Source organism: Diceros bicornis, chromosome 17 (genome assembly GCF_020826845.1).
Source record: "Diceros bicornis minor isolate mBicDic1 chromosome 17, mDicBic1.mat.cur, whole genome shotgun sequence".
NCBI classification, from domain to species: Eukaryota; Metazoa; Chordata; class Mammalia; order Perissodactyla; family Rhinocerotidae; genus Diceros; species Diceros bicornis.
In genome coordinates, this window is record NC_080756.1 from 60426479 (window position 1) to 60454086 (window position 27608).

The 27608-nt window shown below is 49.6% G+C and overlaps 2 protein-coding genes across 5 annotated transcripts in view; one reads left to right on the forward strand and one right to left on the reverse strand.

Annotated features, from left to right (window-relative positions):
• ADIPOR2 (adiponectin receptor 2) overlaps nt 1–27608 on the forward strand; it is a 429864-nt gene that overhangs the window by 115228 nt on the left and 287028 nt on the right. For 2 of the 4 annotated variants that reach the window (XM_058559139.1, XM_058559138.1), the window contains 2 exons: nt 2242–2435; nt 4719–7197. In XM_058559139.1, coding sequence (XP_058415122.1) covers nt 2242–2435; nt 4719–4847 — 323 coding nt within the window. In that variant the 3' untranslated portion in view covers nt 4848–7197. Of the gene's footprint in view, nt 1–2241; nt 2436–4718; nt 7198–27608 lie in introns of those variants that run through there. The other 2 variants (XR_009222598.1, XM_058559140.1) reach the window with 2 other exon arrangements.
• Nucleotides 10881–27608, reverse strand: part of CACNA2D4 (calcium voltage-gated channel auxiliary subunit alpha2delta 4) — a 110420-nt gene continuing 93692 nt past the window's right edge. The window contains exons 28-38 of the mRNA XM_058559129.1: nt 26948–26992; nt 26642–26704; nt 18723–18793; nt 18275–18350; nt 17636–17688; nt 17229–17284; nt 16865–16885; nt 14028–14145; nt 12151–12263; nt 11762–11844; nt 10881–11023 (exon numbers count right to left, since the gene is read on the reverse strand). Of these exons, the coding sequence (XP_058415112.1) occupies nt 10919–11023; nt 11762–11844; nt 12151–12263; nt 14028–14145; nt 16865–16885; nt 17229–17284; nt 17636–17688; nt 18275–18350; nt 18723–18793; nt 26642–26704; nt 26948–26992 (804 nt within the window). The 3' untranslated portion in view covers nt 10881–10918. The remainder of the gene's footprint in view (nt 11024–11761; nt 11845–12150; nt 12264–14027; nt 14146–16864; nt 16886–17228; nt 17285–17635; nt 17689–18274; nt 18351–18722; nt 18794–26641; nt 26705–26947; nt 26993–27608) is intronic.

Sequence of the window (27608 nt, forward strand, 5' to 3'; positions counted from 1 at the left end):
CTTTATGCTATGTACTTGTGATGCAAAGATGAATAAATCATAGTTCCTGTTCTTGAGGGGCTTTTAATGTAGTAGTGTTCATTAATTGTCTTAAAGTGTTAGAGTTGAGGGGCAGTGGTGAGCTGTATGAGCTGATAACTATTTTGGGCAGTCTAGTTTACTTGAGTGCAAGGCCACATACACAGTCCCTCATGCAGTGGCTCTGTAACCTTTGTAAAATAAACAATGATTCTTCTTACTGTTTCACCTTGGAGTGTACTTTTTGTAGTGATTGGTTTTTGTTTTGTTTTCATTTTTTGTTTTATTTTGTATTTTTATTTTAAAATGTATAATCTCCTTAGGTAAATAAGACTTCATGCTAATTGTGTTCTACTAAAGTAGGCACCATACATCTCTTCTGATGTAGAGATAAAGAGGCTTTTTATTTTTAGAATAATGCCAGTTTAACTGGAGATCTTATGAAAAGCCAAAAGCCTCTGGGTGCCTAGTTCGAGCCTTCCTATAGGAGTATGGTATTAACAGACATGTTTTGTCTCCCACTGGACTGGAGACTCCTTGTAGCCAGGGCTGTATCTTCAATTTTCTATCCCCAGTATCAAACCCAGTGCCTACTGAGAATGAACAAGAAGTATTAAAAGGAATATTTTTCCTTGCAACCTTGTTTTTTTCAAAAACCATTTAGTATTAAAATCCAAGCCATGGTTCATCTGCAGTTAACTAAAAGGTTAGAAGTTATAATTAACTTCATATTAATGACCACTGTTATACCACTATAAGAAGGGAAGCTTTTTAAGTGTTTATATGAGCAAATGAGCAGTGGTCAGTGTTGGCTTTCAATAGTACTTAAATGTGGTGTTAAGCCTGCTTGAGTGCATGAGAAAGCACATCTTTGCTGAGAAGAGCTGAACAGTCTGCTATTTATGCACATCAGAAGAACCAAGTTCCTGAGCCTTTGACTTATTAGCATGTAGGGGAAAGAAGAAGTGAAAGAACAGGATCATGATGATGTTTCTTGGTGAGGAGTAGAGGTAGGCAATAGTTGTTATTTAGGTCTGCTTGATTCCTTCCTTTTGTAAGATGAGCATTGCCGTTTTCCTCTTCTCTTGTAGACCCTCATTTTATTAATGAGTATGTATATATGCATACATATATTGTTGCACGCCAGCAGCTTCTTTGGTAATGTTGAAAGCAAACAGAGGCTCCTTGTCTTTTGAGAAAGCTTACCAAATGACAGTTTGTTTTGCAAAGGTCATTCTTAACTCTCTGTGTCAAAATGTAGGAGCAATTACTGGTTGTTGCGAGGAGTTCCTGTGGTGCTTTGGTTGACACACAGATTTCAGAGTGGTTTTAGATCATTTACCTTCAAGGTTTTTTTGATTGGGACATTTTCTCTTACAACCCTAAACACGTGTATATACACACAAATTCACATATGTATAAATTACAGAACTTTTACAAACTAGTTCTTAACCTTCCTCTTGTGACACAGTCTGGTATTTTTTAATTCTAGTTCATTAAAAAAAATGCTGATCCAGACTCACTTCGTTGATCTTATAACCTGGGTGATATCCAGAAGTTTAGATGATTTTGAAGGCAGTAGGGCTGTGGCGGAGTGATTCAGTTAGACTTCTGTACGTGATTGGTGCTTTTGGGCCTAGGAGCTTTCAGAAGCCTGTCTCCCTCCCTCCCTCCCTCCTTCCTTCCTTCCTTCCCTCCCTCCCTCCTTCCCTTCCTCTCTCCCTCTCTCTCTTTCTCTCCCTCCATCTCTCTCCCTCACTCTCTCTCTCCCTCCCTCTCTTTTTCTCTTCCTCTCTCTCTCTCTCTCATTGCCTCCTCCACCCTCTACCCTACTGCCACCCCAGGAATGTCTGTTGTTTCAAAGGGAAAATAACATATGTACAGTTCCTCTGTATTGTAATCTGTGTCTATAAAGACGCACAGCATTTAGGGAGGTTTACACAATTCTTAAGTCCTATGAGGACTGCTGATTTATTAAGCCTCTCTCAGCAGGAGGCTCCTTGCATTTGTAAATAGATCTATCTTTTAGAACATAGCTGTGCTTTCTTGTGTGGCAGTATCCCAGAGTTTGAAGAACCTTCTTTTTCTTTTCAAACAAGAAGCTAATGTTCAATCCTATTTTGAAATATTCAGTTTACAGAATTACTGGTACTGTACTGTAATAGTGACTTCTTCCTTATTTCTCTTCTACATTTTTACTTAATCTTTTCTTGTGATTCCTAGGAGTGTTTTTGGGCCTAGGCCTGAGTGGAATCATTCCTACCTTGCACTATGTCATCTCAGAGGGATTCCTGAAGGCTGCCACCATAGGACAGATCGGCTGGTTGATGCTGATGGCCAGCCTGTATATCACAGGAGCTGCCCTTTATGCTGCCCGCATCCCCGAACGTTTCTTTCCTGGCAAGTGTGACATCTGGGTAAGTATGATCAGGGGTGGTTAGTGTGTATACATACATACCTGTTAGTGGGTTACTGGCTACTGGCAGACTGGGAAGTGAAATGATTTAAAAAGTTTTAGACTCAAAATGGAGAGACCTATATTCTAGTCCTAAGTCTGCCTCATTAGTTGTGTTTCTCTGGACGATAAGTACAATAATAACTAACATTTATTGAGCACTTGGTGCTTGGCACAGTACTGAGTAAGCACTTTACACAGATTACCTCATTTAATGCATTGGCCCTATAAGGTGTAACAACTATTATTAATGTTTTCATTTTACTGATTAGGAAATGAGGCTTAGGGAGATTAGGTCCCTTGTCCAGTGTGCCTGCTATTAAGTGGTAGGAGTGGAATTTAAATCAAGCTAGTCTAATGTCAGGTCTGTGTTCCTGTATACTACACTGTACTGGCAAGTCGTCTAGTCATTTTTTGTCTCGGTTTCCTCATTTATGAAATAAGGGTGATGGACCAGATTTTTACCAAGGTCCTTTTGGATACCAAAATTCAGTGATAATGAGAGATTGAGTGTGTATGGTTGGAAGAGGAGGTAGAGATAACTAGATTGTGGTTAATGGTAAGAGAGGAGGAAAGAGAAGGAGAAAAGAAAATATAAAGGGACAAACAGGTGGAAAATTTTATAACTGAAGATGGCCTGAAACATTTTCAGTAGTATACAATTGGAGTGTTGTTTGATATGAAGTCTGATTTCAGGAATTCTGTTCCTCAACTTGTTGCTGATTATTATAGTCTAAGCTGATCATGTAGTCTCTTCCAAGTTCTGTTTAGCTATCTGTAAAATGAAGATAATGTGAATTTAGGCAATCTTTTGAGCTTCAAATTAGCTAAGATTCTTTCTGCGATTGCCTCCTCATAATTTTGACATTGATGTGGAGAGATTTTTACCTTTCCTCCTTTTTTGGGAGAATGAATCCTCTTTGGTTTCCTAGGAAACATCTCTTGGGATATGACTTGTGGATCCTTCTAGTTTACACTTCTAAAATCAGTGTCTTTCCCTTGATAAATACTGTTTTGCCACTGTACTGTTTCATTTTGAAACTATAATGAGAGAATAGTGTAATTTTTGAAGTGATGTTTGATGCACTGAGCAATTGATAACCCCTTTTGAGATATGAACTAGCAGTCAACAGAACAGATTAAATCAGAAATAATATCACATGCTTGTAGACCAGCTTCTGACTTGAGAAGGAAGTAAAAGGCCCTGCTTTCCTAGTCTTTTTTTTTTTTTCTGAGGAAGATTTGCCCTGAGCTAACATCTGTGCCAGTCTTCCTCTACTTTTTAGTATATGGGCTGCCAGCACAGCATGGCCGCTGACAGAGCAGTATACCTCTGCATCTGGGAACCGAACCCTGGGCCGCCGAAGTGGAGGGCGCTGAACTTAACCACTAGGCCAACGGGGCTGGCCCTCCTGGTCTTTTGATATAGTATGTTGTTCATGTAATTCCATAGTCTTAGAGCTGCAGGAAACTCTGGCCACCATATATTTTAACCTTCCACCCAATCCTGGAAATCTGTTTAGTTTTTCTAACAGAGAGCAACATTTAAATGACCATAGCTCTAGTGTTTTTAGTCCATGACAAAAAGGTCCATCAGCAATGAGGAAAACACCCCTCTGTCTAACCATAGCAAACTGCTAGGCATCAAGGAATTGTTGGGGCTTTTGTGGTCTGTCCATGAGAGTCAGTGTACGTTTTGTGCCCCTGAGTTCACCAGATACAGCAGCATTAAGTGTGCACATTTCCAGGTCAAGAACTTAGTGGCAGCACCTTGATTTCTTTAGGGATAGCTGGCCTTCACTTTGGCAGAACGTGATATGCCTAATGGATGTTCCCAAATCGGCAGACACCTTGAATTTGAGCTCTGTCACATCCATTCCCTGTCCTCTGCTCAGCATAAATGATCTTAAGAATCTTTAGGGCCATCCCCGTGGAGTAGCGGTTAAGTGTGTGCGCTCTGCTGCTGGTGACCCGGGTTCGGATCCTGGGTGTGCACCGACACACCGCTTGTCAGGCCATGCTGTGGTGGCATCTCACATAAAGTGGAGGAAGATGGGCACAGATGTTAGCTGAGGGTCAATCTTCCTCAGCAAAAAGAGGAGTATTGGCATCGATGTTAGCTCAGGGCTGATCTTACACACACACACACACACACACACACACACACACACACACACACACACTCTTTAGCAGACTTTTAATAGTGTATGGGTTTCTCTCCCCCCCCCTTTTTTTTTGCCTGTAGTTTCACTCTCATCAGCTGTTTCACATCTTTGTGGTTGCTGGCGCTTTTGTTCACTTCCATGGTGTCTCAAACCTCCAGGAGTTCCGTTTCATGATTGGCGGAGGCTGCAGTGAAGAGGATGCACTGTGATACCTACCAGTAGCCAGGGACTGTGACCCTGAACCAGGGCCTGCAGCGCCTGCAGGCCTCCCTTTACTGGCCATTGATGCCAGTGCCAGAGGAGCCCCGAAACTTTGACAGCCTCATGGGCTTTGTGATGCCCCAGAGGCTCCACGTGGTACATGACTGAGAAGAGAAAAACAAAAATAAATCATACCTCAAAGGATGGAGTGCATCAATTTGGAGAAAAGGAGAAATGGCCCAAACCCTGACTTATTCTTGGGATCTACCAATTGAGGACTCTGCAAGACCCTTGGCAAACTGGCTTCTGATCCATATCATATTTATTTGTAGAAGATGGGGAAATGGTTTACAGGCAGTTTGTTCTTCTCCCATTCTCTCTCCTTAAAACAATAATACAAACCAATTTAGATGAACGTTTATATCCTATTAAGGAGTGGGAGTGTGGTTTTAGATGCTCTTTTGGGAGAACAAAGAAATTAATGTAAATAAGATTTCTAATTTACTGTTTCAATAAGAATTTATATAAATGTTTAAAACATAGAGGTAGGGGAGGGAGGGAGAATTTTTGTATAGAATGAAACATGCAAGTACCACACACTGTTTCAATTTTGCACAAAGTGACTATAGGAAGATCAGGTGATAGCCTCAGAATGTATAATGCCTTGGTGCACCAAGGTGCCTTCTAAAGGCTGACATTCCTTGGACCCTGGTGGGGCAGAGAGTACAGCCCCAGCCCAGTGATCACATGACCACTCTCGTGCCTGAGAGCCTTTGGGAGACCTGAGGTAGACAGAAGTGGTGTGTGTTTTCTCGGTGGAAGCAGCACGTGACTGGCCAACAGGATGTGTTAGATAAAGGTTCTAGGTAAGGTCATTTGAGAGACTGACTTGTTTCCCATGCTGATAGTGAACCTTTCTAAGGAGTAGAGCCATCTACTTGGGAAAGTCAATTATGTTGGCAAAGGGGTAGTGGAGACAGTAGGAGGAGCTCTGGAAATGTTAGCACATGGGCTGCTCTGATGACTTCCTGGCATCCTGTGCAATTTTGTGCTGATTTTTATCTGATTGTAGGGATGTGACAGTTTTCCATATCCTTGCTATGGAGCTCTGGAACACCCTGGAAATTTCTCTCTATTAAAATCACTGCCCTAACTACCTTCTTCCTCCTGGGAATAAAAATTGACCTTTCCCTGGCATCAGTTCTTGGCATAGAGCCAGCCACTGAAGAGATTCTGACTTGTCCAGGTGCCTCCTGAGCTCATTAACATAGGTTAGGAGAACACTTCCTTTGGATTAGGAAAGATGAGTTTCACCTCTGGTACACTGTCTTGCTAAGCCTAGGTGTGACAGACACATCAGCTCTCCTTGAACAAGAAAGCCAGTACAACTCTTGTAAAGCAGGATCCAATACCCACCATGGAGTTATCAGCATTCCCTGAACCCCATTTTTTAGGGATAGTATAGTGGGAAGTTTTAAAAGGAAATTGTACATTATTGCCAGGGAGTCTGGTAAAATCCTTAAAGCTATATCTTTGAAGACCTGCTAGAAGTAAAAAAAGATGGCTCATGTCCCAGAGGTGTACTCTGTTATGGTGTCAGGGAGAGTGGTAGGAGGAGGATCTGGTTCACAGAATTCTGATCTTGGCTCATAGGCAAACCACCAAAATAGCGCTTGAGTCTTAGGTTACTTACTATCATCTAAGACTTCAAGTGATTAAATTACATCCTGGGGATTGGGGGTATTAGAACTAACACTGAGGCCCTAAGTACGGGGGCTGGTATCCTCAAGTGGGTGTTTGAGAATATGGGAAGGGTCTCCTATTTAATTCAGTATAGAGTTTTTTCGATTATTTTTCTCCTTTCTCTCCCCTTCCAATCTCCAGCAAAAGCTGAGAACCAGGAAGAAGGAATCCACTGTAGAACTTGGGAAGAACTTAAGAGTATTTTTTTCTGGATAAGGTCACTGCCCTGGGTGCTAGGTGGACCCAGTAAAAGACTCAGTGGGTGAACTGGTGCAGTGCCTGACAGAATAAAGAACAGTATTACTCCCTTTGAGGAAACAGTCCAGCAGGACAGTGGCCATCTGAAAGGATGGATGCTCACTTAGTTTCTTGGAAACAACAGCACATATCAGAAGCCAGCATTGCTCTTTGGTCATGCACTTTGGGATACAGGGTCTAAGATGCAGCCCTGTAACACCACCAACAGAAGTAGCAGTCTCTGGGTCCAGTCACCCCACACCCCAAAGGAGGAGCTGAATCTGGTTCCACATAGCACAAACTCTTAGGAAAAATGAAAACATCGATGATGTGTCATCCAGTAAAAATCTCCCTCTTTAGGGTGTGTGTGCGCGCGCGTGTGCGCACGTATGTGCGTGTGCCCATTTATGTGTGTGTGTGTATGTGCAACTCACTACCAACAGCCTCACTGTGCACTTGGTCTTATAGTGCTCGCTGAGAACTCTCACCAGGTTGGCGCCTGAATGCCTTACTCTCAGCAGTCAGAGGCTTGCTTGCTCTGTGCAGATTTTTAATTTTCATTTTTGGCCCTGGGCTGGTTATGACCTCTACAGCTTCATTCTTTCACCATTGAATAGTGGCCTTTTTCAGTATTTTCCCCCTTCCCCTCTATAAATTGCTGAAGCCCACAAAGCACACTTTTGGGGATCATACAAGGTTGGAGTTCCAGAAAGGTATCCATGTGATGGTTCTATTCACCATGAGATTTCCCTACTTGCTGTATTCTCGAGTTCTAATAAAAAGAACCAAATGGAGTATGAACTTTTGTTGTGTATTTTTTTATTGCCTCAGTTTACCTCCTCATAGCTTTGGGCACTTCTTACTTGAAGCTTAGGAAATTTTCAGAAATTTCCTAATCTGAATGTACAAATCAAAGTGGTTATGCCCAATTCCCTCTTCCCAGCCTTTCTTATGCTTTCATCATGACTAGGACCAGGGTTAGAATGGAGGGGAGAGCTAACTCCAAAGGGCAGTTCTTAATTTATTCTTAAGGTGTATAAAAATAATACCTAATAGAATGAACACTTTATGCAAAGGAATCTGTTAAAGGACTCTTGATATCTCATAGAATCTGTAACCACTACCCTATCAACTAATCAGTATTATTTCACTCTCATTTCATAGATGAGGAAACTGAAGCTTAGAAGGGTGAAGTCTGACTCTTGGGCCAGCGCTCTTTACATTAAGAAGAAAATTCAGATTAAATAGTCTCGTGTATATTGACTTAAAGGTTTTGGGGTTTGTTAACCCTTCTGTGCAATTTAAGAAAGGAGAAGAATCCCAATCCCTTTGCCTTAGGTAAATTTAGTTTTTGCAGGGGAATTGCCAGTATTTGGATAATATGTCCATTCTGAATTCTCATTTTTAAGTACAGATAGAACTTTAGGGTTTCCCTGTAACTTATCTATGTATAGACCACTGGATTGCATTGTGCTCTTGATGAAAAATAAGCCGAGGCCCACAAATAACCCACTCGATTCTTCCTAGTCTTGCTAGAAGCTGTCTGTATGCTCCCTTTCTCAGGTGATGTCCGTGGATATTGTAAAGCAAATAAATAAGGACAAGTTTGCCTTTTGACTTTATAAAATGCTGGGGCTCTGGGTGGCCTAGAGAAGCCTTTGGGCAATCTTGCTTTAAAATTACCCCCCAAAAATATCCTTGTCTCTAGAATATTTTGCTTCAGTTATAGCACATTCTGTCTTTTCCTTTCTTCAGTGGGCATAAACTATTGACCACCACTCCTTGTGTCCTAATGTACAAACTTTGTCTACCTTCAACTATTTGACTTGGTGAAAACAAGGTCAGTCTGCCTCTCGTAACCTCTGCTTGTGATGGTATGGAGCGAGGAAACGAAGCAGGGACTCCAGCTGCATGATGCCCACCTACCATCCCTGCCTTGCTACGCTGACGTAGAAACAGAAAGTTAGGTTCAGAGCCCAGTTCTGCCATTTGCCAGGTGACACAGGCAAGAAGTTAGTTACTTCCCTAGCCTCCGCTCTCTCACCTGTTAAAACGGGGCTTATAAAATATCCTTTGTATCTTGCACTGAGATGCTGTGGCTCTTAACAGATTAACATTTCTTGAACTTCCATAGTGATTGGCTGGTGTTTCTGCCAAACTCTTGCTCTAAATCCTCCCTTTTGTGGTCTGCAAGCCCCTCTCCCAAATTTAGTTTTCTGACTTTAAGATTCGTTCCCTCTCTTGCCCTCCTGAACCAAAGCTTCACTTGGCATTAGGGAGTAGTGGTTGAAGCATTTTACCTGAAAGCACTTCTCTTAGAATACACAAAATTATTAGGTGAATTTAGTAGTTAATATATCCCTGGTAGTGAGGAAAGAGGTCTGACAGCAGCCTTGAGTTCTTGGTCATCCAAAGGCGTGCAACATTTATAAGAAAAGGAATTTCAAGATTCTGTCTCCCAGAATCTTGTCATTTATTAAATGACTTTGGCTTTAACTTTGTTCCTCTGAAATCAAGATGATGGCTCTTTAGCTGGAGCCAGGCTGCCACCTGCTGTCCTCTGGTGGTTCTGTTTACTTTTAAGTAGAAAGAAGAAGAATGTTTCTGACCTCCAACTCACAGGAATATTCTGTTCTCCCAGGTAAAGAGCAAGGTTAGTTTATCAGAAGTGGTTTTTCCTTCCATTGGTTCTGAAAGAGATTTCCAGATTTTATAGTTCACTCCTGGCCATGCAGAGGCAGAGGGATGAAGCAGACAAAAGAAGGCCAGGAGCTGCCCCAGTACTTCCTAAGGTTGGTTTGTAAGTTATGTGACCAAGACAGTTGATAAATTTGCCTGAAAATGTTCTCTCTGTTTTGGTGGTGAAGATGAGCCTGTCAAAAGACAACACTGGATTGCTGTCCTAGAGAGAGACAAGCAGTTGGTGTTTGGGAGTTGGTAGTTGAGGTTAGATGCTGTTGGAGGCCAGAACATTTATTAATGCCTCAGAAAGGCAGGTGGGTGGCCATGGACCCTTGCAGGGAGGGGCTGGAGCCACCATTAGGAAGTGCTCATGCTGCCATGCCTGTCATGATGAGGTCTTCTGAGCTATGGCAGCCAAGGGGGCTGGAGAAAGGGCTCCCTGCTGCTTTCACTCGCCTATGACCTTTGCCTATTGTTCCTGGCATCCGAACTATATTTCTTTGTCCTCTCCTCCATGAAACAAGGTAATATAATAACAGTAGTTAACGTGTAATTAGTGCTTACTATATGCCAGGCAGTTTTAGGCACATTATATGAATATCACATTCAAATCTCATAATACTCTTCTGATAATTTGGAGCCAATTTTGCAATTCTATGCTTCAGTTTCCTGGTCTATAATATGGAGCTAATAATAGGGCTTAGGTCTTTGCAAAGATGTTTTTAGAATTTTTTAATAGCAACAGTTTGCAGACATCACATGCAGTCATGTTGATGTAAAAGGATTTAACACCTGTTCCTATTCTGGGTCTTTCCCATTACTTACTATTCACTTGCTTGCCTTTTTTCTCCACCCTCTCTCTCACACACGCACACAACTTTTTTGAGCAGCAGCTAGGAAATTGAGCTGCCCCCACCATGCATCTCACTTTGAGGAAAAGCTGTGTTTCAGGTGGGCGGCACGTTCTTGCCTTCGTCTCACTTCTGCCCTTGGCCTTATTCTGCTACTCTTTCTCAGTACCTTTAAGTCCTTGGATTCTACTGAAGATGGACCAGGTTCATTAGAAACAGCTGACCCTTTATTTGGCTGGGGCTGGACTTCTGGAGAAAAAATGGAACTAAATTCTTTCGTCTTGGTCCAAGTTGAGCTCATGCTGGACTCCTGAAGAGGAGGTAGGAAGGATGGGAGGATGCCCATTGAGACTTGGGGTACCAGGCACCCTGAAAGGTCTTTGAGAAGTGGTTTCTGGTTCCATCCAGCAATCTCAGGAGGCAGGGACCATTAACCCAAGATTGAGATGAGCATTGACTGGGTGGTAACCCAACTGTAGTGAGCTGAATCCCACATCAGTTGCTGACTCTTTAGAATGTCTCTGGACGGATCACCTTGTCAAAACAGAAGTCAGACTGCGTCGGTGTCACCACAGCAGCTGGGGTGGTAGCACCCAGGCACACAGAGGCAGCAGGAGCAGGGGGAGCGAGGCTGAGGTGTCCGAGGTGCCACCACAGTCCTGGGCATTCTCCTGCGAACCCAGAGCAGAGATGAGAGAGCAGCATTCAAGATGAGGTAGGAGTAGGGAGGAGGGTCTCTGGGACTAATAACAGCCAAAAACCTGGGGAAACGAAGTCCCAGAAAGTGGAGGAAGCTCTGCCACCTTTCCTAGACCCTCACCCTCTAGGGGAAAGTAGAGGCTGTACGCTCAGCCCAAGAGCTGGGATCAAGAGCTGGGATCAAGACTTCTCTGCTTGCCACTGGTCTTGGAGTGCATCTAGGGTCATCTTAGAATGACTTCAGGAAAGCCATTGACTCTGGGAGCATTTGATGTGAATTACTTATGGCAGCCATATCCAGCAAAGATGATACCGTGTATAAAGCATCCAGCTCAGGGCCTGCCACATGGTGGGTGCTCACCATTAGTATTATGCACATCATGGTTTCCTCCTATTTGCTCAGATCATTTGGAGCGAAGTGCAGCAGCAATGAGGACAATGAGGGAAGCTGTATTATATTCACTGAGGGCCCAAACCCTGGGAAATGTGGTTCTCTTTGTAGAGGCACCCTTGGATCACAGTTGACTTAGTACTTGAATGACATGGGACCTAAACATGAATGCACGTGTATGGATGTATTCCACCGAGGTGCTGCTGCCTCCATAAGTGTCCAGATGCACTCAGATCTGCAAATGCACACGCACAGTCACAGAGCTGAGGATCTGGGGAGGAAGATCAGGCCCCTCTCCTCACCACCCTCCAGCCCCTACCTCTGGATGGAAGGCGTGGCAGGAATCTGGTCGCCGGCGGAGCTTCTGGGAGCGCATCCTGTCACATTTGACAGAGGCGTTATGTGCAGAATTCACTGTTAAGGCAAATACCTCACGACAAGAACTGACTTTGGAGACTCTGGAGACTAAGTTCTGGAAGAACCTACCCCTGGTGGCATCTGCTGCCTTGCAAGCAGCTGCCGGAATCAGGAGGCAGCACCCAGGGGCCTGGGAGAATTGGACAACAAATAACAATGTGCTGTGGGGGAGGGTGGGATGTTGGTGGTGAGGGAGGCTGGCCTCTGCCTCTCAAAATCTGAGCCCCTCAATGACATCTCCTACACCTCCACCCCTCCCTCACCCTGTACCCTGGAGGACTAGAAGGATATATTTGACTTCTGTAGCCTCCTGCAGGACTAGCGGGAAGATGCTACAGTCACAGGTGGGGTCTGTCACCAGGAGGAGAAGGTTACTATTGGGAATCTGTTGCATCACAAATATCCTGCAGCAAAGAGAGAGGTGGGGTCGTGGAACTTCTTCATGGCAGGCTTGACATTGGGCTTCTAGGGAAAGAACTTCTGGAGACTTCTAGTGTAGAGTTGGGGTGGCAGAGGAAGGAACGGAACCATAAGGCAGGTCAGATCAGGGGCAGGTACAGGAAGTCCTGGGCAACTGACTTCTCCTATTGACTTGTTTTACCCACAAGCCTTTGCAGTTGCACTCCTCCTTTCCCAGCAGAATGGAGAAGGCAAGGAAGTCCAAACCAGGACATTTTTGAGAGTGAAAGGAGTTGTTATTAATATATGCAGGGACAACAGGCGTAAATCAAGACTGTCTCAAGCAAATAGGGATGTGTGACTATCCCTGCTTTGGGCAACCATTGTGGGGGCAGGCCATGTGGGGAACATGCAGTGCTCAGGCTTGGCCACCAGGTGGCGCAGTGCCCCCACACTGCCCAGAAGTCCTGGGGAAGAGGGAGGAAGGGATTAGTACCGAAAGCCTGTTGTGCACAAGGCCTCGTGCATTACATAACAGCTGCCACTCACTGAGCATCTCCTATGGGATGGATGACTTTACACACACACACACACACACACACACACACACACACACACATTTAAACCTTCACCACACCATATGAGGTTGGTATTATTCCCTTTCTTAGATGAGAAAACAGGCTAGAAGGGATTAAGAAACTTGCCCAAGTTTACACAGCTAGAAGCAGCAGGGCCAGTTTTTTAACTCAGATCGGTTTGCTCTCAAGTCTTTGCTTTACACCATACCATTTAGTTTATCCTCACAAGAAGCCTTTGAGAAGTGTGCAAATAACAATAGCCCCAAGAAAACTGCTGTTGTGAGGCTAACGTCCTCCTAACACCACACACACTATAAGAGGTGGAAACCTGGCTTTGTCTGATGCCGAAGTCTGAGGCGTTACACTACAAGATAATTTGCTTGAGGTCTGGGGGTCTCAGGCGTATCCTGGGAGGACCCTGGTGAACGGCAAGGCTGGCTGAGGGGACACCCCAGAGGAGGCCATTACCTCCTGGCCCAGGACAGAACTTCCCGGGGGGGGGGAGGTCCCTGAGGTTGGGGGGAGAACTTTCAGTCTGGCCTCCTCAGCTCCCTGGGCCAGGGCTTGGCAGAGCTGGTGGGATCTAGCCGCTCCTACGCGGGACAAGGCCGGGGTCTAGGCTGGGCCCACACACAGGCTCCAGGCCTAGGGGTGGAGATGCCAGGGTTGGTCTGACAATGCCAAGAAGCCTCCTCCAGCCCACCCCCTCTTGAGCACATCCTCAAGCTCTCCTGCTTCTCTGCATGGACAGATTTCTAAGGGGGAAATGACTTGTTTTTTCCCTCACATCTACCCTTGCCTTCCAAGGGCTCGCCTGATGGAGTTGAGCTGCTGTGGGCTGGCCTGTGCCTAAGCGGGTGTAAGTGAGACAGACGTGGAATTGTGGGATCACTTTTTCTGTCTGGAGTGACATTGGGACCTGGGGTGGGGACGGATTTGCGGACGCAGGATCTGGCCTCAGGCCCACGTCTCCTTAGTTCCCTGCCCAGCGCACCTACCATCCACTGTCCCCAGCTGGCCGCCTCATTTCACACCCTCTGCCTCAGCTTGTGTTTCCTCCACTGAGGAAAGTGAGAAACAAAGACCTTTCACTCAGAGCACCCCCTTTCTCTCCACTTTAAACACGGCTCCCTGTCAGTGACAAAGCCCTGCCCCGAGGCTGAGGACAGACAGAGCTGTCTCACATCTTACTTCTGGCAGGCTCCACACTCGATGATCCCGTTGGTCTCCCGGATGGCGGTCTGGTGCACAAACACGGGGTACTTTGTGTCGCAAGGCTGCAGCACGTCCTGTTTCTTGTGCTTGTGGGCTGTGGGGAGACAGAGGCGCCGATGGGAGAAAGAACATCGCCCAAATTGGAAGGGCCTTAGAAGTCATGCCCATGGGGATCTTGGCTTCAACATTTCCAGGGTGGGTGTGGTCACTACCAGTGAAATGCCCCCTAGTCATTTGCAGATGGCTCCCTTGGGGGAAAGTTCTCTGGACCTGTAAAGGAGAGGTGGGGTGGGAGAAGGACAGGGAGGGAAAAGGAACAGAATCAAAGGAGCAGAGTGGATCAGAGTGGAAAGGGCAGCAGCCTGGGCATCAGGGGCCTTGGCTGTCAGTTGTGTGTGATTGACACACTCGCCCTGTGACCTTAGGAAAGCCACTTCCTTCCTCCCTTTGGAAGCCTGTATCCTCACTGTAGGCTGGGGAAGGGGCATGTCAGCATTGATATCCAGGGTCTGAGAGGAGAGCAGAGGCAGTAGGAGTGCCAAGGGATGGCCTAGGGGGAGACGTTAGTCCCTTACTCCTCTCGCCCCTCCCCTTCAGTGTGGACAGGTGGCATTTCTCAAGGCAAGCTAAGGTGCTTTGCAAATGCAGCTCCTAGACAAGCCCTGGGCCTGCTCTCCACCCCTGTGGCCAGTTAGAGAGCAGAGCAGTGAGGGCCAAGCACCTGACCGCCAGGGCTGGGGAGAGCCGGGCTGGTGGGGTCCAGCGCCCGAGGCTGCCCGGGCCCCTAAGACACAGCTCCCAGCCTTTTGGGCTCCCTGGTGGGTGTCTGTGTGGTGCACCTGAGTCACTCAGAAAGGGATGAGGGGAGAGTGAGCAGGACTGAGGAGAGGGAAAGCAGAGGCCCTGGAAGCCCTGCCCTGGAGGACCATGTCCCCTCCTGAGGTAAGCAGAGAGCAAAACAGGCCAGCTCACAGGCTGAGTGATAGTACTTTTGTTCAGAAGAGCAGCACTATTTTGTTAATACAGCACTCCTATTTCTTCAGGGCACCTTCCATGCTTTCCTTTTGTTCCCAGGGCCTATCTGTGAAATAGGCAGGGCAGGCTAGTAGGAGAGCCATAGGCCTCGTTAACTCCCAGACCCAGAAACTTCCCACCAGACCCTGAAGGCAAGGGGGGAGGCCAGCGCGCAGGAAGAGAGCGGAAGAAGCGCAGCGTTCAGCCAGGGTCTGCACACATGGTCAGCTTTCACCTACGGTCAAGCTGACATTCAGGGGCTGCTACTGCTGGGCTGCTCTGCTCTCTGGGCCCCTCAGGATCAAGAGTGGGCGCTCTGGCTAAAGCCTGCAGGAGCCTCGGGACTTGGCTCCTCTCCTTCCTCGTACCAAGTGGGGCTGACTCAGGGCTGGGCCTTCCTACCGTCACCTGAGCTACTTTGTGTGGGTAGGTCATCTCAGTGACAATGCCAACCATAAAGCTGAGTGGCTTCCCCAAGGTCACATAGCTGGGAAGCGGCAGCAGGGCCTGCACTCCAGGCCAGGACCTGGGACTCGAGTCCAGCGCTCTTTCACTGAGGATGTGGATGACTGGCCAGACCAGGCCTGCGGGCAGGGAGAGAAGAGGCTCCAGGGACAGCTGCCCTGGAGATGAGAAATTCTGAACAAGCAGAGTGAGGCAGATCATTCTCAGCTTTTGCGAGATATAGCTGCTGGCAGAATGAGAAAGACAAGGCGGGGAGCCGTGTGCCCCACCCTGTGTTCCTGTGCAGAGGGGAGGAGGGACCTGTTTCTAAATGGGCTGTGACACATGGTTCCTGGTTCCCGTCACAAGCACCAAGTGACCATGAACCGTCCCCCAGAGCGGACCTGTGAAGACTGTGGGGTGTGATTTCCAAAAGGAGTTCTGGAAACATGGCAGGGAATTGGCCACGTGAGCTGAGGGTCAGAGGAGGTCTCAGCAGGCCTGAGGTGGGAGCGGGCAGAGGGAGGGAGAGAAGCACAAGCCAGAGAGACGACAGCAGTGGAAATGATTTTTTCATCAGGAAGCCAAACTTGGAGAAAAAGATGGGGTGGGGAGTGCAGCCAGGCAGTGGGGAAGTTCCAGGACCCACAGGAAAAGGCTCTATTAACATGGAGGGGTTGAGCAACACCAGCTACAGAGAGACAGTCCTGTGCGGCACGGGAGCCCGACACCGGGGGAGGGGAGTGGTGGCTTCCCCTGGCATTTAAAGACCAGGTGGCCCCACTCTCCTGGGGGTGTGGTGCAGAGTCACAGCTGGCTGAGAGTGAGGACATTTCTTTCATTTGTGGTCGGGCCTTTGGGGGACACTGTCCTCAGACACAAGGTCACAGGAGGTGTATCAGCCTGAGAGCGTCCCAGCGGCCAGACCGAGGCCTCCGCCTGCCACCCCCTCACCCCAGAGCACTGCTGAGGGCTTGGCGGACACCTGAGCTGGGGCACTACTGTTTCCTACTCCATGAGGAGACCTGGTGGCCGCTCACCTGCATGTGGTCACAGCCACTGGACCACATCATCATTTTCCACTTGGAATCGTAAGTGTTCTCATCCAAGGAGATGGGTGGCATGTTTTATTTTCCCTGGGGTAGGACTGTACTTGTGTGGGATGAGATCTGGGCTACTCCCTAAAGAATGGGGCTTTAAATTGGGAGAGGCCCTCTGGGTCAGGGGTGTCCCAGGATGAAGAGACCACAGCCCTTCTTGGATGCACCCCTGGGATGGAGAGCTGAGGACAGGTCCTTTGCAGCTCTGCAGCTCCCAACTCACCCACCAAGGGCTCCTCAGGTGATGCTACTTACAGTGACGGAAGACAGCTCTGGCTGTCCAGGACACGAGGCCCAGCACAGGGTGGGCATGATGTCACACGAGGTCAGGATGTCACAGGGTGGTGATGTCACATGGAATGAATGATGTCACATGGAATGAATGATATCACATGGAGCAGTGGTGTCCCGAGATGGTGTGATGTCACACAGAGAGATGAGGGGAGCCAGGAGTGAGGGGAAGGTGATGAGAAAAGGCCAAGCAGGATGAGACATGAGCAATGAACTCTCCACAGTCCCCCATCCTCTCTGTCATCCCCCCAGAGGTAACAGGTTTCTAATTGGCTGACTGAAATGACCTTGACATTAAATCCTCGGTTATACAGTCATGTGTACTCACCCTCGGCCCCCCTGTCCACATGCCAGGAACCCCAGGTGCTCCACTCCAGCAGGAACCTGTCAGACGCAGAACTGAATCGTGGAGACCTGCTCACCCTCCCCACCCGGGTCCCTGAACGGGCTGGAGCACCAGAGCCCCCACATGGTGCCTGGTCCAGCCCCTCTTCTCTAGGACACCCTCTGCCCTGCTGGAGGCTTCTGGTGGAGCAGAGAGATACCCCTGGCAGCAGTGTGTAGGGAGGAGGCACCATACATGCGTGGCCAGTTCCACCCAGGGATCTTGTCTGCCTCCTCTGGGGTCATGGGAACCTCAGGCAGCTCCTGCTCAAAGGGCTTCCTCATAAGCTACACCTATGGGAGCCCCTCCCCAGTCCTGCCCCCAGCCCCCAGCTTCAGCCCCTCACTCACAGCAAGAGCTCATTCACCAGCCACCTGGTAGCAGTCAGGAGGGCAGAGATGGGCTGGGAAGGAGAGGGGACACACCATTAACCCAAAGGCCTGGATGACAGTGCTCCCCTTGGCATCACTATTAGACACCACAACCCCCAGGGCTTCCCCCTCCTGCTGCCACCACTGCCCAGCACTTCCCAACAGAGGGAGCATTGTAAAGCTGAGTAATCTGGGCAATTCCTATTGTAGGGCAGACACCTCTGGGTTGGACAATGCCCATCAAGAAGGCCAGTGAAGTCCTCATCTGGAGGAGCCACTGGGTGACGTTTCTAGGATCCCTGATGATTTGTGTGACAGCACTAGGAGGGGAGGTTAGGAACAAAGCAAGAAAGGGGCTACAGTCTACTTTCTCTGCCAGAGGTCCCGTTGTTTCATAAGCTGCCAGAACAATTCTCCTGAAGCCCTGAAGATGAGACCTAGGGACCTGGGGTGGGAGAAGGGGGTGCAGGAAGAAGTTAGGACTTTTTGGTCGGAGTCAAGAGCGGGGCTCTGGGGCCAGGCGGCCAGAGGCTGGTGAGAACAGGGACCAGGTGCCCCCATTTTAGGATAGGCAGAGGGCTTACGTCTGGCGGAGGAAAGGTCTGGGGTGACACTCACACTGACCAGGGGCTGGGCGGCGCTGGGATGGTGATTCTGGAGTTTGCACATGGCCTGGTAGTCATACATGGTCACTCTGAAAATCGGAAACAGGATAGGCGAGTCTAGACCATCCCCCACCCTGCTCCTGCCCCAGGGGAAGTCTGCAGCGGGGGTTTTCATTCACCGGGATCCAGGAGGGCCATGCGTTAGGCAGGCAGATCAGACGACAGCAAGTGCACGTGAGGAAAATCACATTTCTGCACTTTGCTCTAAGGGCCCACGTGGCCTTATGCCCCTCTCCACCTCACGTCAAGTCCCAGGCTTCAGAAAGGTTGCTTTTGGAGCTCTCTGGGGCTTTCGCTGCGGGGTTTTGATGTCAGGATTCAGAGATCTGTCTGGACCATTTAGCATCAGATCCTGCCTTTTCTGTGTGTATTCAGACTGGGGAGAAGCATGTCCCACTTACTGGCTGAACACCCCCATGCTGAGCAGCTGGGTCATGAGAGCACCATCCACCTCCCCCAGAAATCTTCCTGTCTGTGAGGGAGCGAGAGACAGAGAGAGAGAGAGAGAGAGAGACGACAGCAGGGTGAGGAGTTGTACATCTCCCACCTCAGCCCAGGGCTCATTTCTGAGCTCCAGACTTCAGTTGCCAGCTGGGTTTTCCCTACAGAAGCCCTTCAACATAATCACCCAGAACCTATCCCACCCACCTCTCTCCTCTAAGCCGCTCCCCGCCATCTTCTCTCTCTCGGTGCTTTTTAAACTCTAAGTTATAATCCATTAGTTGGCTATGAAATCAGTCTAGGGGTTGCAGTCAGACTTTTTTTTAAAAAAGGTCCAGAATTCCTTTGAACAATTCAGTGTGAGCCGCTTGCAGTAAGGTTAAACAAGGTTTTGTGAAAGCTGATTTGTTGTATATGTTCTGTGTGTGGAAGTGCGTGCTGGATCCGACGTAAAACGTCTTTCTTTCTGTGGGTCATGGTTGAACAAGGTTCAAAGAGCAGGACTCTGTCTCCTGCACCAGCACCCTTATCACCCAGCCAGAGGTCTGACACCCCCGCAGCTGCCTTGGAGTCCCCCCGACCGCCTGCATACCCCGCAATATCGTGCCCTGTGGACTTGTCATCCACCCTTCCAACTCTGTGGACAGTGACTTCACCTAAGCCCTTGTCCTCTCAGCAGCCCCTCACCCTCCTGCCCCGGCCCTCTCCCAGTCCCCAGTCCCTGCTGCCAGAATAATCTTCCTCACACACAGCTGTGATCTGCTCACTCTCTTCTTTGTTTCCTAAAGAACAAAAGAGGACCCCTTCCACCCCCGGCCCCTCCTTCATTACCCAATCAGCCAACACTAGGCGGGCACCTGCGACTGCGTGCCAGGCCGTCTCCTCCAAGCCAACAAAGTCCCTCTGCATTAGCTCCCTCTCTAGCCCGCTGCGCCCCGGCCTCAGACTGCCCTCCAGCCTTACTCCTACATTGTCCTCCGCACTTGCCCTGACCTCTTGCTTCTGCTGGCTTCTCAGCATGGCAGAGCGGAAAGAGCTTGAATTTAGGTATTGGATTTTGATTCAAATCCTGACTCCGCCACCGCCTGCTGTGTGACCATGGGTACGTTAGTAGAAAGATTGGGGATAATGCATGCCAAGCATCTGGCACACAGCAAGTACTTGGTAAGTGGCGGCCAGGATGACAAGGAGACGCTGCTGGCCTTGGCTCTTCCTGCTTGGATTACCTTTCTTCAGTCCTCACTCCAAGGAGCTTTCCTTCTCATCCTCCTCCAAGAAGTCTTTCTTTTCTCACCTTTCCGGTCAGAATTAATACCTCCTTCCTCTGCACTCGGAAACTGACAGGCTAATGACAAAAGCACACAGGAGAAAACCTGGAGTTGGAGACGACGAGGTACTCAGACTTGTCTGAGCTCTGCTCTCTCTCTGCCTGGAAGGTCCGTGGCTTCTGACTGGGAGGCCTGAGAGGCTTCTTTGTAGAGGGCAGTGGACAGAGCAGGGGACAGCAGGGAGGAGCTGAAGGCATTCCAGGGACAGAATGGAAGCGAGAAGGGGAGAGGCATGCAATCCCACCTGTTCTTCACAGTGAGGTCCTGAAGCCACCTGAAGGCCTGCAGTTCCTGTGATCACTCTCAGCTGGGGATCGCTTTTTGCTGTTCCGGTTACTGTGTGTGTACGTTCCTGCATTACCAGACAGCGAGATCCTAGCAGGCAGAAATCTACCTCCCTGCTCCCCGTAGACCACACAGTTCTTGTTCACAGTTATTATTCAGTGCATATTTGCTGAAGGAAGGTGTGAGTGAGCAGACGAGGAAATGAATGAATGCTTGGAGTATTCTGCTCCCTGGGAAAGTGCAGTGGGTGGAACTGAGGCTCCTGATGAGGCTGGCCCAAATTTCCACAAGGCTGTCCCCTTCTCTTTCTTATTCTAGGCTTATTTACCAACAACTCTGTTATTCAGACACTTGATTCTGAGAAGGGAGGTCCCTAAGAGTAAGACAAGCTCCTGGACACTAGAAAAAACGTGTCCTCCGCTGTACGTGCACAACTTGATTTTCTGGGATATGTCACTCTGGCAGAGAGTATCCATCCTCCCCTTCTTCAGAAAGGCAATCCTGACTTTCACTATGATAGCAATGTGCTCAGCTACAAGACTACATTTCCCAGACTCTCCTGCGGCTGAAGCTGGCCAATGAAATCTGAGCTAGGTCACTGGGTGGGACTTCTGGGAATTTGTTTAAAGGAGATGACTCCGCAGGAGGGGTACCTCTTTCAGGGCTGTTGCCCTCTCCTTTCTTCTTGTCTGGAAAGTGGACAAGGAGGCAGGAGCTGCTATAGCTATGTTGTGATTTTGAGGATGGGGACACCTAGTGACCATCATACCAACCAGGCCTGGGCTGCCTTCATCCATTCTTTTATGTGAGAGATTAAACCTTTAATTTGTTTAGGACTCGATAGTGGGGACTCTGTTCCTGGCAGCAGAACACAGTTGCTAGCTGACAGTTTCATGTGAACTTTGTCAGAGTGAATCAGTGCCTCAAATAGGTAAATCGATCAGTTCTTGACCCAAACACTCAATCTCGGGTACCCTGTCGGTTTAGGACCCCCAGACAGAACGCGGGGTGGTGCCCAAAGCACAGCACAGCACAGGGACTAGAGCCTCCTTACAGCCACAGCGCTGCAAGGGATTCTGGGAGCTCCAGGCCCTGTGCCCGGAGCTCTACCTGCCGTCAAGGTTTGCTGTCACCAGGGCAGGGCTCTGCTTTCCCAGGGGATAATCCACAAATAAGCAATGGTCCACTAGGCTGTCTGAGCTTGGGGCTGGATCAGAAAGGCCTGGGGCTTCCTGAGTTTCCAGTCTGTAATGAGGTGGGAGTACGGTGAGGTCCCATGAGGTCCCACTCAGTAGTCTGGAGCAGGAAGCAGATGGGCAGGTGGCAGCGAAGAAAGCAGAACTGATGCTACTCCTGCTGGCCAGGCAGCAGCCCCTGGGCATGGGCTAATTTATATGGCTGTGTGAGGCTGCTGTCCCCAGAGAAAAGGGGGACCAGAGGGTGGGTGGGGGCGCTCTTGACTCTGGTGACGGACTGGAGCGAATGTCACATGGCCTCTTTATCTAGGGACAGCCTCAGTTTCTTCTCTGAAGACTTGTCCTCCTAAGGGGTGTGAGGATACATGAGTTACCTGGGTGAAATCACTGTGGGTGGCTCCTAGTGGGGACCAGTGTCCTTCCATGCCTTCCTAGCGTGCAGCCTTACCCGACTCCCCTGAACTGCCCAGTCTCTTGACAAGAGGCTTCGGCCCCACAGTGGGGCCGGGAAGAACGTGGAGGGGTGGGTGCCAGCACCGCACTCTCGGGAGAGCCGCCTGGTTCAGGTGAAGTGGGGGGCTGCTGTCAGAGCTCAGGGGAGCTCCAAGATGTGCTGAGGCAGGCGGTGAGGAGTCGGGGGCTGGAGGGGCAGGGTCAGTAGCACGTGCCCAGCAGGGAGGCTGGAGGTTTCTCCTGCACCCAGTGCACCGCACGGGAAGTGCCTTGGAGACAGCCTGCCATGCCGAGTGGGAGAGGAAGACAAAGGGCTTGGGCTGGGTGTACAGGAGGGTAGGGAAGGAGAAGGGGAGCAGAGGAAAACAGAAGCTGACGCGCAGGACGCAGGTCAGAGGCCCTGTGAGGGCAGAAGTCTGAGGGCTTTGCCAGCCCTGGCTCTGTGGGCTGGGGCGTGGAGGGAGAGAGTGCTGTGCCCTCTGAGAGAGTCAAGTCCCTCAGGGAGAGATGCCTTGACGGAGAGTCTGATTTTCTAGGCCCCACCCTCTTTGAGGTCCATTTTGAAGCTCCTGTATGGGAGGAGCTACCACAGGCAAATGATGAGACTTAGAGTCCCCAAATCCAGGGTGACAGGTCACTGCAAACATTACAAAGATCCAGGAAGCCGTTGTCACTATCCTGGCCCCAGCTGTCTGCTCTCTTTCTAGGCCCCAAATAGAGGGCTGTAATCCTGTCATTTGTAGTTCCTTATTATAAGAATGAGCCCTGGGCTGGAAGAGAGGCCCAGTGGGGCCAAATGTCTAATCAGCAGGCCTGGAACACCCCCAGGACCAGAAGAGAGCCAAGCACCCTCCCTCGTGCAGGCTGCAGACGGTGCCCTGGAGCTTCTGCACGGCACCGTGTGCTGGGTAGGGGGCCTGGGTGAGAAAGGGCTGGGAAGGACTCTGTCTGGGAAGAAACTTTGCATCTGGAGCGGTGACAGGCTTCCCTCCCCAGGCCCCTGGATGGAGCTAGGCAGGGACAAGTAGCCTGGACCTTCTGACGCATTAGCCCAGTGGGGAAAGTGCATCCAGATCAACAGCAACTGGCATTAAGGCCCAGGCAGTGGTTCTCAGACTTCCTCACACATCAGACTCACGGGAGGGCTTCTTACAGCACAGACGGTTGGTCCTCCCAGAGTTTCTGATTCCCTTAGTCTGGGATGGGGCGTGAGAACTTGCACTTCTACCAAGCTCCTAGATGCTGCTGCTGCTGGTCCCCCCACCATGCTCTGAGGCCTAGGGATAAAAAGGGGGAGGGAGGAATGACTGAGTTGGGGGAGGGGCCCGGCCATGTGGCCCTTGATGGCACTTGGGTATGCTTGGGTTTGGGCAGGTTTGGGTAGGTGGGTAGGAGTTTGTGGTGGGACGATTCTGAAGGGGTTCACAATGGCCCCAACTTCTTGGTAGTCATGCCCTTCTGTAAGCCCTTCCCCTTGAGGGTGGACTGGCCCTAGTAACTTGCTCCTAATGAACAGAATGTGGACAAAGTGATGGGAAGTCACTTCTGAGATTAGGTTCTGAAGGCTGTGCCTCCAGCCTGCTCTCACGCTCTCCCTGGTCCTCTAGGCCTGCTCACTCTGATGAAGCAAGCAGCCCTGGAGGGAGCTGCCCTATGGAGAGGCCCATGTGGCAACTGAACCCTGCCCACACCCATGTGAGGGAGCTCGGACGCTGACCTTTCTCTAGTCGAGCCTTGGCTGACACCTTCACTGTGAGAGACCTGAAGCTAGGATCACCCAGCTGGGCCACACCCAGATCCCTCACCCACAGAAGCTGTGAGATAGTCAGTCTTGTGGTTTTAAGCCACCACTTTTTGGGGTAATGTGTTATGCAGCAATGGATAACTACTACAGAATTGTCGAATGAATGAGTTAAAAAAAAAAAAGCCAAAATGGATAGATGGACAGCCAAACTAGCAGCATTAGCACCAGGCTTACCACCACCCAGTCTTCCCCCACCTTCCAAGCCAGTGCCCACTATTTCCATGCCTTGCTTTTAGGCCGGTTCAATTCCCCACACAGTTAGTATCTCCCAAGGATCAGGCATCGTGCAGGGGCTGCTCATACCACTGGTTCTCTGGCCTGCGTGTCATTCCCCTGGTGTCTCTTCTAACATGACACAGCTCAGGTCACAGGGTCAGAGGTGTCCAGAGTGAGGAAAGAGGAACTGAGCCCTATTGAGACGCTGCCATCCCAGAGCCTTGATCCCAGCCTGGGAACTTAGCCCAGGGTCAGGATTCCTGGGCCTTGGCCTTCAGATCCTGGATGCCTGGGTCCTAATTCTGTAAGACTAGCCAAGTGTAGCAAAGTGAATGAACTCTGCCCTGGCCTGCGGTAGGGGCTCGGCAGGAGGATGACTGCCCAGGAGACCAATTATATGAAATTCACATTTCAGTGTCCATAATAGAGTTTCACTGGAACAAAGCCATGCTCACACATTTACATACTCTGCACAGCTGCTTTCCAGCTACAGCAGCAGAGCTGAGCAGGTGTGACAGAGACTACCTGGCCCGAAAAGCCTGAATAAGTACTCCCTGGCCCTCTACAGGACACGTTTGCTGACGCCCGCCCCAGGGCATGGTCTCCCTGCCTTGGCTGTCCTGTCCCTGCATGTCGCCACCTTCTGCACACATGTCCAGCCTTCCACGCTCTCCCTGAAACTCTGACCCTTGAAAGCCAACACCATAGGGACCTGGAGACACGGCCAGTCTCAGTTTCCAGAGCAGCAAGGTCAGCGCATGAATGATTGAGAGCATCAAGTCATCCTAAAGCCTCGTTCCAACCCCTGGTTTCAACTTCTGTCATCACCCATTTTCTCCCAGAGCAACTGAGAAATACTTAAATGGACTGGCACTCTGTCCAGGGAAGAGTGCGTGGCCTAAAGGTGGCATGAAGGGGGACAGAGGAAAAGCAGAGCGTCCAGGGGACCAAAATGAGTGACCGGCAGTTCTGCACAATGATTCGAGTCCTGCGAACAGCATGGTCGTCAGCCCGCCCCCAACTCCTTCCAAGAAGGAAACGAGAAAACCACGTTTCTCTTCACCACTCCTGCTGAGACACCCCCACGGAAGCAGGGCCCCTTCCTCAGTTACCCTCTTTCCTGCATCTCCTTCCTAGGCCCTGGTTCCTGCTGTGTTCTGACGCTTCTTTGGACCCTAAGCCCTGCTCCCATGAGGCCAGAGGGCTGCCTTGCCAGGCGTGGAGACCCTGGCAGCTCTGCCAATACCCCAGTCACTGAGAACCTCAAGGTGAGAAGTGGCTTTAGAAATCATGATGTCCAGCAACCTTATTTTAGAGAGAAGGAAACAGAGGCACAGATGCTGGCAGCTGATTAATCAAGTCATGTATCTAATTAGTGGCAAAACTCCCACTACATCCCTTCCAGGGAGGTTCAGGCGGGAAGTAATTTCAATGCTTCTGGCTTGTTTCAAGGAAATATTTCAGGTGAATATATTTAGGTTTGGTTCAGGTTTGAACAAGCTTCTTTTTTAGTTTGATTCCTGGCTAAACAATTGATTTTGAGGCCCACTTTGGGGCTCAGCAAATCCACAATTATGATTGTTCTTTCTCTTTTGCCTTTCTGAGCACGTGAGGGATCCAGGGGGACATCCGTTGGCCTGAGGAAGGGTTAGGTCTGCAGCCAGCTATTAGGTGAGAAAGGACTGCCTCCGTTCTTTTATTCCTTTCTAGCAAATGGAGGGCCAGGCTTGATGGGTTAGAATAGAATTTTCCACAAGGGAGGTCCAGGCAGGAAGAGAGCACAAAGTGGGGAAAGCCTGGCCCTCTGGGCCAATGAAGGTAGAAGGGGAGGGTGCTGTCGCCTGAATGTGTCCCCCAGAATTAACATGTTAAAACCTCACCCCCAAGGTGACCGTAGGAGGTGGGGCCTTTGGGAGGTGATTAGGCCATGAGAGCAGAGCCCTCAGGAATGGGATTAACGTCCTTAAAAAAGAAACTCCAGAGAGCTCCTGTGTTCCTTCCACCAGGTGAGGACAAAATGAGACGCCTGTGACCCAGAAGAGGGCCCTCACCCAATCACACCAGCACCTGATCTCGGACTTCTGGCATCTAGACTGTGAGCAGTAAATTCCTATTGTTGAGAAGCCACCCAGTCTGAGGTTTTTTGTTATAGCAGCCTGAGTGGACTAAGGGGGGGATGACAGAGCCGAGTGAGACAACGAGCAGTAGGAAGGTGCTTAGGACTCTGGGAGGAGGGCCCCCACAGGCCAGGCCAGAGGGTGGTACAGCACAGCACGGAACACATGGGCCCTGAAAGGCAGCTTTGCTGAGCTTCTCCTCATCGTGTGGACAATTTCTCTACCAACCATGGGAGAAGGCCAGTTACTGACAAATAAGGACCTAATATTTTCTCTGACCATCTGAGTCGAAACGTGTCTGAATTTTGTAAATTTGCTATGTTGACTTTGGGTTCAAGAAGAGATTCTGTTTTCTTCAGACCTTTTACTCTAATTGGCTCTAACCCCAGATTACTTCCTGGGGCCATTAGCCTTTTCTTTGACTGACATGGCTGCTGGGTGACTAGACTCCTCCCTAATTCCACTTCCCCAATACCTTACCTCCTGGGACCTCTCTGAGATCAGAATGAACCCGTTGTTGTCGATGACGAAGCAGTCCAGGTCCTGGGAAGAAACCCAGAAAGGATGTCATGGCTGGGCCTACCACTGACCCCCTGGCTCTCCTGCCTGTCCTGATGGTTTGGGAAGGCGGGCCTCGACATCTGGTGAAAAGGTGCCCTCTGTGGAGCCCAGCACTGCAGGGAGGAAGGACAATTGGGAAGGAGGGGAGCTGGCCCATCGAGAGGATGCGAGGTGAGGGGCCTATGGTTCCCACTTGCACCCTCTTCACACCGGGGAAGGACTTACACTGTCCTGGCAGCTCTTTGGGCACGGCCCATCCACAGTGCTGCACTGGAAGGAAGAGGAGAAACCATAACTTGTGTATGCCTGTGTGGTAGATATGTGATGTGTGAGCGTGTCAGAGTGCTGTGTGTGTGGCACATTTGTATTGCGTGTTTATGTGTAGGGAGTGGTGGATATGTGTTTACAGTATACTTGTGTGTGCACGTGTGTGTACTGTATATGTATTTGGTGTATATCTGTCTGTGTATGACATATGTGGTGTGTGTATGGTATGTGTGTGTTGTATGCGCAGGGTATTTGTGTGGTGTGTATGTATGCATGTATGGTATATATGTGGGGTGTGTGAGTGTCGTGTGTGGTGTGTATGCATCATGGGGTGTGTGTCAGTGGGGTCAGGGCACTGAGAAGCAGGATCCTGGCTGGCTGGCAGCAGCCCAAGCTCACAGGGTCAGCCTCCTCAGGGGGATCCATGGCCCCTGCAGCTCACGGGGTGGGGGCGGGGGAGAGGTCAGTGCTTCGCTGGAAGCCTCATGGGCTGGCTTCATGGAGCCTCTCCGGAGGCTCCTGTTCTTTGTCATCCTGCATGATGGGGCAGCTGACCCCAGGTTACTGGGCTGGTGCCCCATCCCCTCCCATCCCTTCCATCTTCATTCTGTGGCTCCCT